Raw genomic sequence first — 15,671 nt, forward strand, 5'->3', positions numbered from 1 at the left:
ACCCAACAAAAAAAACAAAAAGGAAAAAGTTATAGAAAGGCTTTAAAAGTCCCTGGCTGAGTCACTGGGTTTGCCAGGTGCTGGCTATTTGCAAACAAGGGTGAAACAATGCGGGTGCCGGACGTGGGCCGGATCCGGCGCTTCCTTGCGGCTCTCCCATTGTCCAGGAGAACAATCCCTGCTCCTGCTGGACAGCAAAGGCAGCAGGGTGAGAGCCAGGTCTCCTGGGCTGGCTCAGTGGAGAAGGCTGGGAAAGATGGGTGGGTTTCACAGCCTGCTGCTGCAGGGATGCTCATGAATACGCACACAAGGAGCTCTGCACCCCAAAATTCCCCAAAAAATTAATTTCCCCAGGCTCTTCAGCTACTACAGGAAGTTTCCTAACTGGATCATTAACAGAACAAGGGTTTGGAAGCAGTTTTATGCTTCCATTTGCAGACACAAGGAAAGACCCTTGGGTGAGTGGGAAAATCAAAGGATGATTTTTCTTCCCGTTTTAAGGCTGGAATCAATGTTTTTAACACTCAGAAGTTCTCATGGTAGGGAAGAAAAATACATAAATGCCCCATGGAACAATTTAAGGAGGAAAAAAATTGATAAGCAAGAAAACAAAGCCATACATGAAAGCTAATCCCTAATCCCTCTGAGGTTACTGCTCCAACAGCCCACCCTGGGAATCCCAACCTTGCAATGCTCATTTGGCCCCCACTCACACCTTGCCTGGGGTATTTTCTGTGTTTCTCCCTTTTTTCTCCTTCAGATGGGTCTGGATCACAGGGATGATTTGGGGACAGGGAGTGTTGGCAGTGGTGCCCAAGCCTCCTCCCCAACAGCAGCCGGGCCTCATGGACCCGCCCATCCCTGTGCTGGGGGAAGGAAAAGGGCCTGAATCCATCAGAGACACATTTGGGCTAATAATGTCTAATTAAGAGTTTCATTAAAACCCATCACACTCATTAGAAAAAAAAGTTAACAAGGTTTTCTGGACATTTTCCTTGCAAAATTATTACGGAGGTTAATGGATGCCTTCACTAAGGCATAATTTAGGGAAAAAAATCACACTTTTTTTTTCTTTTTCTCTCTCTCTTTTTTTTTTTTTTCTTTGTGATGCCACTGTTTCTCCTCCTCAGTGTGGCCGTGGTAAAACTGGGCTGCCTGTTCCACCCAGTGGTGGAAGCCGGGAGATCGCTTCCAGGCAAAGGCAAAGCCCCTCCAACAAAGGGGAGCATCCATCCCTCCCTCCCTCCCTCCCTCCCCCAGCAGGCTTCGGCAGGAGCTGCCAGAGCTGCCACTTCCCAGCACAGCCTGAGCAGGCAGAGCAGCTTGGGCTGATGCAGGATGGGAGAGGGGCAGGAAACTTGATATTGTGCCAAAAATCAAAAACAAAAGGGAAAAGAAAAAAAAAAAAGAAAAAAAAAAAAAGGCCCATTTTGAGCAGTCAGAGGTTTGTGGCTCAGCTAAGCCTGAAATAAAACACCCCCTGGACATCCTTGCTGCCGTTCTAAAAGCAGCTTTTGGGATGGTTAGTGGGGTAGTGTGTCACAGGTGCCCCAGGGAGCAGAGGCACAGCAGTGCACAGGCAGGAGGAGATCCACAGCCCCAGTGTGCTGATATTGCCCAGCCGTGGGATGTTGGGAAGCAGGAAAGCTTGAAATCCCAATTCCAACCCTCAGGGCAACATTTTCCCTGGAAAAACACTTAAATCATCCTGAGCATCACTCCTTCCTACCCAGCTGCCAGGCAGAGCCCCCAGTGTGCATCAGCTGTTTGTCCACAGGTTTGGAAAGGCCTGGGAGCAAACTGGTTGACCTAAGCCAGGTCCCCAGTAAAGAGCTTCAGGAAGTGCTGACAGTTTTTAAACCCAAATATTTATTTTTTGTCCCCAGCCCTTGTTCTACCTGGCCCACTCTGGGATGCTGCTGGCCCCATCCTGAGCCCTGCTAAACCAAATCCAAGGGGAGGTGGAAGGAGAGAAGGGCAGGGGAAGCACTTTCTTTTTACCTCTTTGTTTTCCCCCTCCTGCTTTAGAAGATAAAACCTCAAAAAAAGGATCACTTAGAGGCCTGGAAGGAGCTGGAATGAGATGCTGGAGTGGTGGGAAGGAGAGAGGTCAGCACAGAGGCTGGAAAGCAGATGATTTCCATCCATAGGCAAGTGCACGGACCAGCAGATTGGAGAAAAAATAAAATATTAAGCCATCCTTAAAAGTAAAAAAAAGCCTTTTCTGCAGCCCTGATAATGCCTGGTGCATCCAGGCAGCTGGGCATGGAGCTGCAGCACATTGCGATGGGATAAATACATCAAAAGGGACAGGGAGCAGGGTCCTGTGTCCCCATGACCTCCCTTGCTGCCATTCACCCATGGGACAAAACCAACATCACCTTCATCATCAAAGAAAACGTCTCCTGGGCATCCCAAAATGGTGCAGGGGCACCAGGCTGGACCATGGAGCAGGGAAAAGGCAGGCAAGGGCACACCAAAAATTCCCAGTTCTCAATACAACAATTGCATCGGGAAAATCTGACAATTCCCTTGTTTTAAGCGATAGCAAATTGTTCTACTACTAATTGCGAAATGTTTGCAGTTATTTAAAAATCACTTTATAAATCACATTGTTTCCAATCTTGTGTGATGGATAAGGAGAGGGAATCAATAATTATCACCAGGGCTGCTCGGCAGGAGGGGAGGATAACAGGGGAACCAGCGTGGAGCTGCTCACTCCTCAACATTCAAGGTCGGAGCTGCCCCTCCCGCTGCTCCTTTCCCGATCCATTCCTCCACACAAAAGGCAGAAGGGAAGGACAAACAGGGAAAGGAGACAGAGCACTCAAAGGGATGAAGGAGATGAGGATAAACCCACACAGAGCTTTGGCAAAGGCTAGGCAGAGCCCAGCACATCGGTCAGCAGGTGAGGAAGGATGGGGCACCTGGCTGGAGATGGGATAGGGGAGAGGCTGCTGTGTGGAAAGCCAGGGATGCCTGGAAGCAAGGCTGCTTGATGAGCAGCCTTTGCATTGCAGGCAATACAGCCCAGCTTTGCTCTTGTTTTGTGGGGTTTATTTTGATTTTTCCCCCCTGCCAGGTCAGATTTCCAGCTGCTGTAGCAGACAGGCAGCAGCGGCAGATTGGAGGCTCCCGAACCCGCCAGCACAGGAATTTGCCAGGAGAGGAAAACTGAAAGTGAGACAAGGCCGGGAAGCAGCAGGACTGCTCTCTCACCCCTTCTTCCTGAGTTTATAAATACAACATAGAAATTCAGCACAAAGGCAGGTCAGTCCCAGGCTTTTTCCTTCTTTGTGCACCCGAGTTAGCGCCCAGCACTGGGAAGGTCAGAGAGAAAGCCAGCATGATTCCAGCAGACAGAAACAGTGCCCAGTCCTCCAACTCAAAAGGGATGAAACCAAGAGACACAACAGCCAACATTTTAGTGAGGGGCTCCTTTGCCATCATCAGGTTTCAAACACCAGGAGAGAAAGGGTTTAACAATCTTCCTTGGGGAGAAAAAGCCAAATCCACCCAGCCTGCTCATCCAAGGTTTCCCCCGCCTCCCAGTGATCCCTGCTGCCACCTTCCCTCCCACCTCGTCCCCAGCACCATGATGCATTGCCCCTTGACCACACAAGGAAGCCATAAAGCAGGGCTGAGGGACAGGGCAGAGCAAGACAAATGGATTTAATATCAGCCCGAGGAGAGCGTGGGCTCTCCCGCACACAAAATGAATTATTCATTTGGGATTCAGGCAGAGCCTGCATCTCACACTGACCCACCGCCCCCACGGGCACAGGGTGTCCAACAGGATGGGCTGGGCAGGCCACTGGGTCTTGGCATACAGCTGAGAGCTGTGCCAGGGAGTCTGTGCCAAACCAGCCGGGGATGGGAACAAACAACAGGGCTGGTCCACACAGAGAATTCCCCTCTCTCCCACCCCACCCTGGCGCAGTGGTGGGAGCAGCCCCCCATCCCTCTGACCCCAAAACATGAGGATCATCTCCTCAGGGCTCTGAGTACCTCCAACGAAGATGATGTTGTGCCTGTGCCTCCCCCAAGCCCTAAGTGCCACTAAAAGCCAGGATTAATGAATCCCTGAGTGGCCCAAGCTCCATTGTCAGCACAAACCCGCTCTGGTGTAATGGCCCCATGATGAGCACAGCCTCCTTCCCAGGGGAGCGAGGATGAGACAGAGCTGGGGGAGCTAAACAATCCAACCCTATCTTTTTCCCCACCACGCAGGAATTAAGCCTATTTTTTTCAGCCTTCAAATACTGAGGGATTTTCTTTTTTTGTTGTTTTTTTTTTCCTTGGTGACAATTCCCACGGGCTTGCTAAGTGTCTCATGCCAGGCTGATGAAGGCTTGGAGCAGATGTCAGGAGTATGTGCTTCCCAGGAGCCAGGGTGCAATCCTGGCAGCTTCCCTGCCAGGCACACCAGGCAGAGGAATACAACCCCTTCCAAGAAAGCAAAGTCAAACAAAAAACCAAGGAATTTTTATTTCTAAACTTCGACATGTAACACCTCCTGCCCACCAACCTTCATGAAGGGCATCAGTGGGCTTAGGTCTTCCCTTGCCAGCTCCAAGGCCCATGGGGATCCAAGGAGGAGCTTAATGGCCAATGAACTCTCAAGGAGCCAGAGTCCAACCCAAGGTCAGATTTTTATTCAAACACAGTTGGTTTTCCAAAATTCAAGATGTTAACTCTGGATCAAGCTTTTAGGAGGGGGTTTAGTGAACTTCCAGGGGATGAGGGATATATAGGCTTTGGGTTCCTCAGCAGCATTGAGCAGGGCTTTCAGACACACAGGTCTCATTCAATCCCAGCCTCTTCTCTGTCCTCCTGACATGGGAACTGGAAAATACTTGGAGCTCTCCTCCACAGACAGCATCTTACCAGCACCCATGGAATCATCAAACAGCACATTCCTGTCATCACAGACGTGCTTGGTGCCATTTAACACCTGCTTGCCCTCCACCCACAGCGTACTCTGGTGCCTTTCAGGATCCTACATGCTGCCAGTCAATCTGTAAAGGATATTCCTACTCCTTGGAGCTGCCCGGATCCCTTAATCTTCCCCTCAAGCAGTCTGAATACAAAGCACGCTCCCCATGCAAAGGCAGAATGCTCACCAGGAGCTCAGCAATTTCTCCTTGGGGATCAGTGCTGAGGAGTGGGAGCACAGCTGGAGACAGGCACCAGGGCACAGAAAACCCAACAAACCCCCAATTTCCTGGGGTCTGCTTGGTGGAGCTTTGATGGCATGAGCACTTCACAACCCTGCTGGAGTTTGCACAAGGAAAAGAAATAAAGAAAAGCCATGGAGATGGGTCTAACACCCACTCTCAGCAGGTTTGCTCCCACACTTCTCATCCTGCTGTTGTCAATCCTCTGCCCCTCCCCAAGCACTGAGAAGGTGCATCACAGTCCTCCCAGGGGCCAGGAGCACTCAAGACCCCACCTTCCTCCAGCTGGCAGAAAGGTCAACACCACCAAAAACCACATTTTGCATTGTCACTGTTTTCCTCCATTTCTGGCAAAGTGACATACTTCCCAATTCCAGTGTTTAGCTAAAATTAGTATTTGTTTTCCCATGATGAGAAATGTCATTTTGCCGTACAACCATGTGTGCTTTCTGTGTGTTGGTTCAATAGCAGAGGAACGTCTCGCCAGAAACGCTCAGTTTGCAGAGAGCCTTCCCTCTGACTGAGAGCTTCAGCTCCTCACAGGAATCTCCTGGTGGGAACAAATCCACCCTAAAGCTCAGCCACAAAACTCACAGGAATCCCCCAGCCATGCTGTTTGAGAAAGGATTCTGGGGGTTTCCTGGTTGTCAGAGCCCTGGCACAGGAAGGTGTCACCACCCCCACCTTCGCCAGGTGGGAATGAGGCTTCGCGTGGTGAAAACCTACACAAGTTCCCAGGTTTAGAGCAAACCATCAAACAAGCTTCTCCACAGGCTGAATCCCTGCTTTGCTATTTCCATATATCCAGAGTTACAAGTGGAGAAGAAACACCTTGAGGGACTCCCCAAGGAGCATCACAGCCAAGCCTGGTGGCACACACATTCCCCCACCTGCATCAAAAGAGATCCAAGTTGGACCTCTTCCCATCACAACCTGCCAAACCAGCCCTTAAGCACTTCAACCTTCATCTTCCCAACCCTTCCTTGTCACGATGGTGTTAACCTTCTCAAAGCTATTCTAGAGCCCTCTCCTCTTCCCTCCTTCCAAGCAGCATGCAAAACCAACACCTTAATTAGGGAGAGAAGAAGGAAAGAGCAGCCTATAGAAAAAAAACCCCCAACACTCCAATGGTATTTGGGAAATATTCACCACAAGGGCAAAAGGAGACGAAAAGCAGCAAGCACTGTTTCCATATTTATAACCTCACACTGCAGCACTCCAGCAGGCAGCAGCACACGTGGTGGGGAACCCAAAAACCAGCAAACAATTCCAATTAACACAGAGAATCAGAGCACCCCCATGGTAGCCAGGCCTGATGGCAGCTGCCCAGCTCTGCCAGGAAGATAACCGGGCAGATGACAGAACCTGTCCGACAAGTGCAGCACTTTGAAGGCACCATACCACAGAGGTGACTTCCAGCAGGGTGGCAGCAGCACCAGCACCGCCACACTGCTCACCAGGTCTTGCCACTGACCAGAGCACACTGAGCAACCACAGGCTGACCACTGCTCCCAAATTCCTGCTGTAATTTCCTCCCAAATTCCTGCCTGCTCCCTGGAGCAAAACCACATCAGGGGAAGTACTGCCTACTGCACAAAACAGTTTGTTTGGGGACAAATCCAAAGGGCCTGCTGCCCAAAGCCGACCTTACCTTTGCAAGCCACGTTGTTCTCGGGCTCGTAGCCAGCCTTGCAGGTGCAGCGGCCGATGGGCACCATCCACTCGCCGTCGCCGTTGCAGTACAGCTTGATGGGCACGTCCACCTCCTCGGCGTTGGGGATGCAGGTGCCGCGCGCCGTCACCAGGGACGTGCTCTCCGCGCCCGTCATCGTCTCCGGGAAGATGGCGAAGTTCTGCACCACGCTGGGGCACTTCTTGAAGAAGACCCTGACAGACAGCAGAGACATGCAAGCCCCGTAGTCCTGGAAAGCCAGGTAAAAGCCATTGCGGGTCAGGGGCCCGAAACTTCTCACTTCCGTGTTCACCTTCATTAGTCGGCCCCCAAAGTCCACCTGGGAGAAGCTCTCGTCAGCAGCGATGGTGTCCACTTTGAGGTAGGGTGCCTCTGTCCAGAAGGCTGACTTCTTGGTGGCAATGACAGAGTCTGTCTCGTAGTAGTAGAGGTTGAAGGTCTCCTTGCAGGAGCCGGGGACGTTGGGGAGGCTGCTGCAGTCGCGCACAGTGAAGCGCATCTCGGTGTAGATGCGGTGAGCCCCGCGCCGGTTGATGAAGGTGGTGAGGAGCCAGTTGTTCTGGTTGGGCTCGAAGACGTTGCACACCTGGTACGTACGGATGGTGTTGAGGTTCTCGTCGTAGCCACTGACTTCTTCCCACTGCAGAGAGGAGCGGGGAGAGGTGGTGAGAAGGAGGAAGAGGGATCGGCAATGGCTGCTCGCACAGGGCAGGGCTGGGAGGACAATCCCAACTCCAGAGGGGATGAGGAATGTGGTTATGGGCACACAGTGTGATGTACATGCAGAAGCACCAACCAGGCCAGGACCAGAAGAAATCCCCACCCTCTTACCCCTCCATGCCTCTCCCCATTGCTCCATCAACACTGTTGATGTTAAAATGTCTTTTCCACATGGGCAACTGCCTTATCTGCCCTGAGAGGATGTAAAAATGGGAAGAAAGATGGCCCAGGCATCTGGAGGCAGGAGGGAAGGCAGCACATGAGGCTACAGCTTCATTAAAGGCCGAGCCAGCACGTGGGCTGGAGAGTGAGCCTGACCCCAAGCTCCCAGCACAACGGGATCATTTCCCCCGGCAAAGAAAACCAACTAAATAAAACATTACTGCTGTGGAGAGAGGGAATATAGATTTGCAATTCGATTTATATAAGGGCATTAATATAATCCAGGCTACAATTTCAATTAAGGGACAGCGGCAAACTGTGAACAGTCTATGATGGCATTAGAGTCCTACAGACAGATTTATAACCTCATAATCCATTCATTTTAACTAATCCATGTTTACAGTCTCCTCATAACAGCATTATTCATATGGCAATCTTTAAGCAGCTCCCTCAGTATCAGGGATAATTTCCAGGAGCAATGCTGCAGCAGCGTTCACGCCTGTGTTTACACAGGGCACAACGGGTGATGCCACCCTGCCCTGTCACACTGAGTCCTGACAAGCTGATGCACCACAACCAACCCTGAAACCTCACAGATTTTTCCCTTCTTCCCTTTTCCATTGAACAACCACATCTCTCAACTCATCCCCGAGCTTCCCTCCTGTGAAGCACTGCCTTGATGTAACAAAACACAGGTTTTTGTTTTGTTTTCAAAGCAGGGTCCTCATCATACTGCCAACAAGTGCTGCAGAACATTCACTCCTAGGCCCACCTACTCAGCTCTGCTACACTTAAGCCAAGATCAGAACTCAAGGTTGTGCATTGTTGTTAATCCATGGTTACCAAATCAGCAATAAAGCCTCTCTCCAGCCCAGTGTTCTTCCTTCTCATCCCATGCCAGGAAAATACTGCAAAACCCCCTCTCTCCCCCGTGCACAAGGCATGGGGAATCAGTGCCCCTTCGTTACCAGACACCTTTTCAGAGCAGGAGCTGTACAGTCCTCCCCAACCAAGGGGGTTGCCATTGTCTGCTGTTCCCACCTGGGCTTTGCATTACAGCCCTGCCTCCAATTAAGGCCAGACAACGAGCTCTCCTCCAGCATTAGCACCAGCCCCATGGCTCCACTGTCTTCACTGCAGGAATCCTCCTCTTCATCCTCAAACACCTCAGAGCCTCAAAACTCAGAGCCTAAACCTGCCAACAAAGGTTTCCTGCATTTAGGAATAACATGAAATGCCCTTGGAAAAACCTCAGTAGAGTCCATGGCCAGATCCTGGCACTGCCTTGTGCATCCCTTTGGGGTGACCACTCCAGGTACCAGGCACTGGGAGCAGCAGGTCCCTGTGGCTGGAAGGACCCACAGTGCCAGCAGCTGCTGCCACCAATGCTTTAACAGCAACAAATGCATAATTTTGATGAGATACTACTAAATAACTCACAAGGAGCTGGGGATTAAGTCAATGTTGTTCTCTGTCTCCACTAAGATTTAATGCAAGTCCATCAGGAAGAGCAGAGGGAGAGCCCACATCCTGCCACAGCCCATCCTGGGACACCACAGTTTTTTACCCTGGCTGGGGAAGGGTCTGGAGCCCCAGAAGTGGCCGAGGGAGCTGGAGTAAAGGAGGCTCAGCCTGGAGAAAAGGAGGCTCAGGGGGGGACCTTCTGGCTCTGCACAACTCCCTGACAGGAGGGGACCAAAAGACAGAACAAGAGGAAATGGCCTCAAGCTGTGCCAGGGAGGTTTAGATTTGATATTAGGGAAAATTCCTTCCCAGAAAAGGGTTGTCCAGCTCTGTCACAGCTGCCCAGAGCAGTGGTGGAGTCCCCATTTCTAGAGGGATGTAAAAGCTGTCCAGACAGCTCTTGTGGCACTTAGGAACATGGGGCAGTGGTGGCCTTGGTTAATGGCCTTGCCATTAACCCAGTGCTGGGTTTTGCCAACCTAAAGGATTCTGTGATTCTATGATTTTAGATAAAAGACTTGGCATTTTACATACTTTGTGGAATATTTAATACACACTCCTGCAAAGCAGAAGCCTTCCCAGGAACTCTCAGAGGAGCAAGAATTGGGGGGCTGCAGGGATGCACACAGTGGGATGCAGGGATGGGGCTGGGGAGGGGCTTTACAGAGCTGCTCTGCAGAGGGTGAGACCACCCTGCCTTACAATACAAGCTCCCTGCCTGCCTCACACAGGCTTTCAGTGACAGCAGCTGCAGGCAGCTATTTATATCCTGTCTCCATCACCTGCACGTGCCCCTCCTGCATTTTTCCAGTAATTTATCTGGGCCCAGAATTTTTCCAAAGCAATTCAGTAGCAAAATACCCCAATTCAAGGGGCTCTGACATGTCTGGAGTGGATTTCATGCCTGCTGCAGGTGTGGCCCAGCTTTGGTGATGGTGTCCAAAATTTCTTTTGCAGACTTAGCCAAGCCAGTGACACCCAATCAAAGATGCAGCCTGGCATCCTCTCCCCTCTGGTGCCACATCCTAGAGTCCCCAGGGATGGGCCCTGCTGCTGCTCCCAGCCTGCCTGTCCCACTGTGGTGCCCATCCATCAGCTCACACCCCCTCCCACCCGCAGCTCCATCTCTCACTTTTCCTGCCAGGAGAATGTGAGTCAGGTTATTTTATGCTTCCATTCCTCAAAGGCTCGTATTATATAAAAAAGATGTTTTAAGTGCCTCAGGGTGTTTGGTTCCTCATTACTTCATAAAAGTGACATTAATAGCCAAGGAAGAGCACTGCCGAGTGCAATTATGGATGATGTTCCAGGTATGAAAGCTGTTTGGAGCCTGCTAATGTTTCCTAATTATAAGCCTTTTGGCACAGGGAGAGGGAAGGCACAAGCAGGGGGATGGAGAGCAGTGATGGGGCTGAACCCTTCACGAGGAAGGAGGACAGGAAGGGAAAGACAAAGCATGGAGATGGAGACAAGCTCCATCTTCACCAAGGCCCAGGACTGGCTCGGGGAAGGATGCTCAGCCTGGCTCAGCCGCGCCACTGGCACTCCACACCAGCCCTATGGGGCACTGCTGTTCCCACTGACTCCTCTGGCTTCCCACCAGCATTTCACCCCTCTAAATAGTGGGGTTAAAAGCATGGAGCCCCTCTAGATCACATAAGGACAAGTGGAACTTACCCCTGAAGGTGGGTTGGCAGTCCAGCCCAGCTCGGCCGTTGCCGTCCGCGTATCCATCAAAGTTTCTGAGGAAACAGAAGAAAAGGAAAGGAAAGTAGTTATTCCCTAAGTTTTCCATTATTTTATAGCACAGAGATGTGGGAAAACACTCAGTTGCTTTTCCAGAGCATGCACCTGACCCTTGGAGAGCTCAGGAATCATCAGCAGGTGCCCTAATGGACTCAAGGCAGTTTTGGTCTGGGGCAAACGGTGCAGGACAAAACTCTTTGCAAGGAGTCCTGGCCTGAACCCAGCTCACACTGCCAGATCTGACCCTTCCCTTCCCAGGAAAGGAAAATACTATCACCAACACAAAAAAAGCCCTGAAAACCAAAATGTGCTGTAGTTCACAGAGTCACATCATTCCCTACTTTTAGATGTAAAACAAAAAACCAAAACAACAAAACACAACAAGAATAATAGCGAGAGCAACACCATAAAGAAACAGATGGGGAAAACCCTCCAGGTTTTATTTATTTGTTTGCAGCAAGCAGACATGCAGATTAATTGCCTCAATTCCTGCATCCCAACCAAACAGGAGGAGATGTGCCGCTGGCAACTGGCAGAGCTGAGCATCCCCAGTCCCTCCCCTTTCCTGCCTGGTCCCAGGTACTCACAGCAGTGCCAGGAAAAGAGGTGCAACCAGAGAAATAAAGGTCAGGAAATAAAAATCAGCCCAGGAATCTGTGCTGCCGCCGGGCTGCTGCTTTTTAATCTCTCCAGGGCTGCTGCAGCAATCACGAGCGGGAAACAAGGCTCCGATTAATCTTCCAACCCCTCCCTTCACCGGCCGCTCCAGGATGCGAGGCTGGAGAAGCGTGACCAGGAACTCCCCGCCCTGACACGGGTGATAAACGCTCCCAAAACCCCTCCCAGGGTGAGCGTGGCCCTGGGGCAGGGAGAGCAAGGCAGTCCCCAGGCAGGGAGTGAAAAGGGGCTGGGAGCTGGCAAAGCTGCTGCACCCCAAACAGGTCCCAGGATGCTGCAGTGGCACTGCCAGGGGTGTTCAAAGCCCACAGCCCCCCTGCTTTGCACAGTGCCAGGCTGCTCCTGCTCACAGTGCCCTCAGAGAGGACACGTTTCACTCCTGCTCCATTTGGGAAAGAGAAAAGCGTGGTGACCTTCACACTGTCACAAGTCACTTCACAGTTTTGGTCATTTTCCATTTGGCAGAAGGCAGCTAAAAATGAAGTATCCCAGCTGCAATTCCTCTCCAGCCTTGAATTATGGAATCCAGGAATTATTTGGGTTGGAAAGAACCTTAAAGCTTATCCAGGTCCACCCCCTACCATGGGCAGGGACACCCACTATCCCAGGTTACTCCAAGGCCTGTCCAACCTGGCCTTGGACACTTCCAGGGATCCAGGGACAGCCACAGCTGCTCTGGGAAGCTGTGCCAGGATCTCATCACCCTCATAGGGAAGGATTTCTTCCCAACATCCCATCTAACCCTGCCCTCTGGCAGTGGAAAGGCATTCCCCCTTGTCCTGTCACTCCATGCCTTTTCAAAATGGGGCCAGGGGCTTGCGCTCCAGACCTCCAGCAAGTTTCTATTCTCATCACCCTTCACCTTCCCACCACCTCCACACCTTCCTTCCCTTCCAAACAGCCCAGCCCCTAATTAAACAGCCATTAATCCTTGCAACAGCCCTTCAAATGAGCAGGAAGATGTGTAGGCATAAATGGGTGTGGAGGTGGAAGCCACAGGCCATGCAAACATCTCCCTGCCACTGGGCTGCATGGCAAGGGATGATCTGAGAGCCCCTAAAACACTTGGTGTTCTGCCCCAGAGCAAACAGGGTGTCCTTGTGCCACACAGAGGAAACTGAGGCAGCACAGAACAGGGAGACACAGGGACCATGGCCAGGCTGGGACCCAAGCTGGCTCATCCACCCTCTGTCATAAATAAGGACAGGCTCATTACAGGAAGGGCACTTCTTCCAAAGGTTTACTCAGAAAGGCTTTTCACTCCATCATCTCCCTTCCTGTCCCACACACTCAGAGCTTCCTTCCCCAGCTCTGACAGAGGAATGTGCTTCTGATAAAGCACAGCCGCCCTGCGGGACGGCAGCACGCGAGGAGCGGCCCTGCTCCGAGGTGACACTCACCAGCACCCTCCCAAAGCCTCACCCCTTCCCTCCTCCTTCTGAGGTCCTCCCCAAAGGCTCCACATTCTGCAAGGAAAGCAGGAAGGCACAGCAGCAATGCTGAGGAAGACCTCAAAATAACTAAGTTAATAGAGAAATTAACAATAAATGAATAAATGGAAAGCAACCGCAGAGAAGCTTTCACTTTGGGTGTTTCTGGAGTCTCTGGGTGATTCTGTGGCCTGTGACCAGGGGGGTCACATTCAAGAAGTTTCCACCACAGATGCAGAGCTTGTGATGCAAAATGTGGAATATGGACATTTTTCTTAAGAAAGGGTGTTCATTAATGTTTGATCTTCGCAAGTTTCAAGCCTAATCAACAAACAAGAAAAGAGATTTAATCTGTGGAACAGCAGCTCACAAGCTCTAAGTGATGCCCAGGTGTTGGAAAGATAAATTCTTTTTATGGTAGAATTGCCTTGCTAAGGGCTAGGGCTCCATGTTTCAGTGATCTCGGTCCTAGGGAAGGCTGACAATGCTTGGAAGGATGTGTGTGATGTGCCACTGAGAGTGGGCACACAGAATGCAGAACTTAGAGGCCACAAGGACGTTTGGCAGCACCCCCAAAACAAGGAAGAAACTGATAAAAGCAACCCAGCAACTGTGCTGAAATCAGCCCCAGCTGGGTAAAAAGTGATTCTGGCAGGGGCAGGTCATGACCAGTGACTCACAGACCACTGACCCAAAAGAAGAGAAAGATTGATAATATGGACTAATTAGCATGAGAAACAAGATAGTCTTTAACCAACAGAAGATAGAATATCAATTAATAAGAGAATATTGTAGCAAATAAATGCTAATTCTTTTGATTGCTAAAATGTATAAATAGTAAAAAGCTTTGATAGTTGGAGTGCTTGAACACCACCAAGCACCCAGGCTTGGGCAACTCTGAAATAAATAATCAATGTCTCTCTCAAGTGTATAATTATTGGCTTGCTGCATACTGGATTCCATTTTTGTGAACAACATTTGCGCTTCCATGGCTCCATGTTTCCAAAGCAATTTGCAAAGCAAAGGAAAAAGAGGGCTGAGAGCCTGCCCCCCCCTCATAGACCATCTCCTGCAAAGATCCTGTCCCATCTCCCAAGGGCACTGTCATAGACAAGAAGATCCATAAACTGGAAAAATGGTTAATTTAGGAGTTTTCTGTTAAGTACAATAAGATTATTAAATCCCCCTCGAGTTCAAATTCCTGCTGAGTTCACCCAACCCTGTGACTGCAGAGGCACTGGCATCAGAAGGACATGGCTCAGCAACTTCCTATTGACCTCTCCTATTTCCTCTTGGAGGAAACCTTGGCTTTTACTTCATTTTCTGGAATGAAAACGTGACACTTGACCTTGGTGGGGCACTTATGGCCAGGCTGCTCAGGGCTATGGCTGCTGAGCACCCTCCTTCAACAGGAGAGGGTTCACAGATCCCAAATTCTTGTAGAAAAATGGGGAACAAGAGAGAGATCCCAGCACCCACACCTGCAAATATCCCTACAGGCTGGGGGACACAGGATCCACCCCCCACCCATCCATCCCTTGGAATTGGGCAAGGAGGACAGGCAGGGAACGCTGCTAATGAGGGGATTAGTGCAGATCAGTGCCTGAGCAGCCCTAATGAGTAGAGAAGCCACATGGACACCTTGCACCTCCCATCCCACCTGCCTCACCCTTCCGTGAGAACCAGTCCTCGTTAATTGGCACGGGGTATTAATTAAACCCCCAGGGGAAGAGCCTTTCCCTGCACCTCTGACATCCAGCACAGCATCACTGCCCAGGTCGAGTGAACCCTGTCACCTGGATCCAGCAGTCCCACCGTGCCAGCTCCGTGCCCAAGGCACTGCCACCCCCTTCTCTGCCCCAGGCTCGCTCCTCCAGCATCTCCCTCCACACCTGCCCACGGGCACAGCGGGTACCTGGGGCTGCTCTGTCATCAGGAGGGAGCTCAGTGAGTTCACTGGGAGAAGTCTCTGGGATCAGAGGCTCTGCTGGCCAGGCTGTGACAGCCCAACCCCTCATTAGGGAGAGAGGAGCTCTGCTACCAGAGAGCTGAGCTCTCTTGGAGTGAAGAATCTTCAGCTGTATACAGTAGATTTTCTTTAATGGACACATTACTTTAAACTAAGCCTTCGCCATCTGTTCCAGTCCCTAATTATCAATACAAAAACAAACGTCTACTCACAATTACACTCGTAACAAGTAAAGATGCCAGCAATTAGAATGCACCAGCTTCCCTGCACGGAGCAGCGCATCCATCTGGGATGGCACTCTGTGATCCAGGCAGCCAGGGCTCGCTGCTGTCCCAGGCTCCCCACACCCTCCCGGGCAAACCTGGGCAGAGATGATGCCTGCGGCAGGATAAGCTGCGCCTCAGAGGAGTGAAGGATGGGCTGGCATCCTTCCAACAGCAAGGAAAAAATAAGTTATTTGGGCGAGAATAGCCTTCATCTCACACCAGCTGATGCCGCCTTGCCAACCACTCTTCCCGCAGGATTGAAGCCTCTTCCAGAAAAACCTTTCTGAATTGTCCAAAATGAAGTAGAACTTATTTCCCAAAACTCCCAGCCCAAAACTTGTACTTCAGACCTCCCAAGGGCAGGTT

General features: G+C 50.9%; 1 protein-coding gene across 1 annotated transcript in view; it reads right to left on the reverse strand.

The window, feature by feature from the left end:
- EPHB1 (EPH receptor B1) overlaps positions 1 to 15,671 on the reverse strand; it is a 79,779-nt gene that overhangs the window by 43,327 nt on the left and 20,781 nt on the right. The window contains exons 2-3 of the mRNA XM_077183746.1: positions 10,894 to 10,958; positions 6,829 to 7,510 (exon numbers count right to left, since the gene is read on the reverse strand). Coding sequence (XP_077039861.1) covers positions 6,829 to 7,510; positions 10,894 to 10,958 — 747 coding nt within the window. The remainder of the gene's footprint in view (positions 1 to 6,828; positions 7,511 to 10,893; positions 10,959 to 15,671) is intronic.

This window comes from Agelaius phoeniceus, chromosome 10, assembly GCF_051311805.1.
Source record: "Agelaius phoeniceus isolate bAgePho1 chromosome 10, bAgePho1.hap1, whole genome shotgun sequence".
Lineage (NCBI taxonomy): Eukaryota > Metazoa > Chordata > Aves > Passeriformes > Icteridae > Agelaius > Agelaius phoeniceus.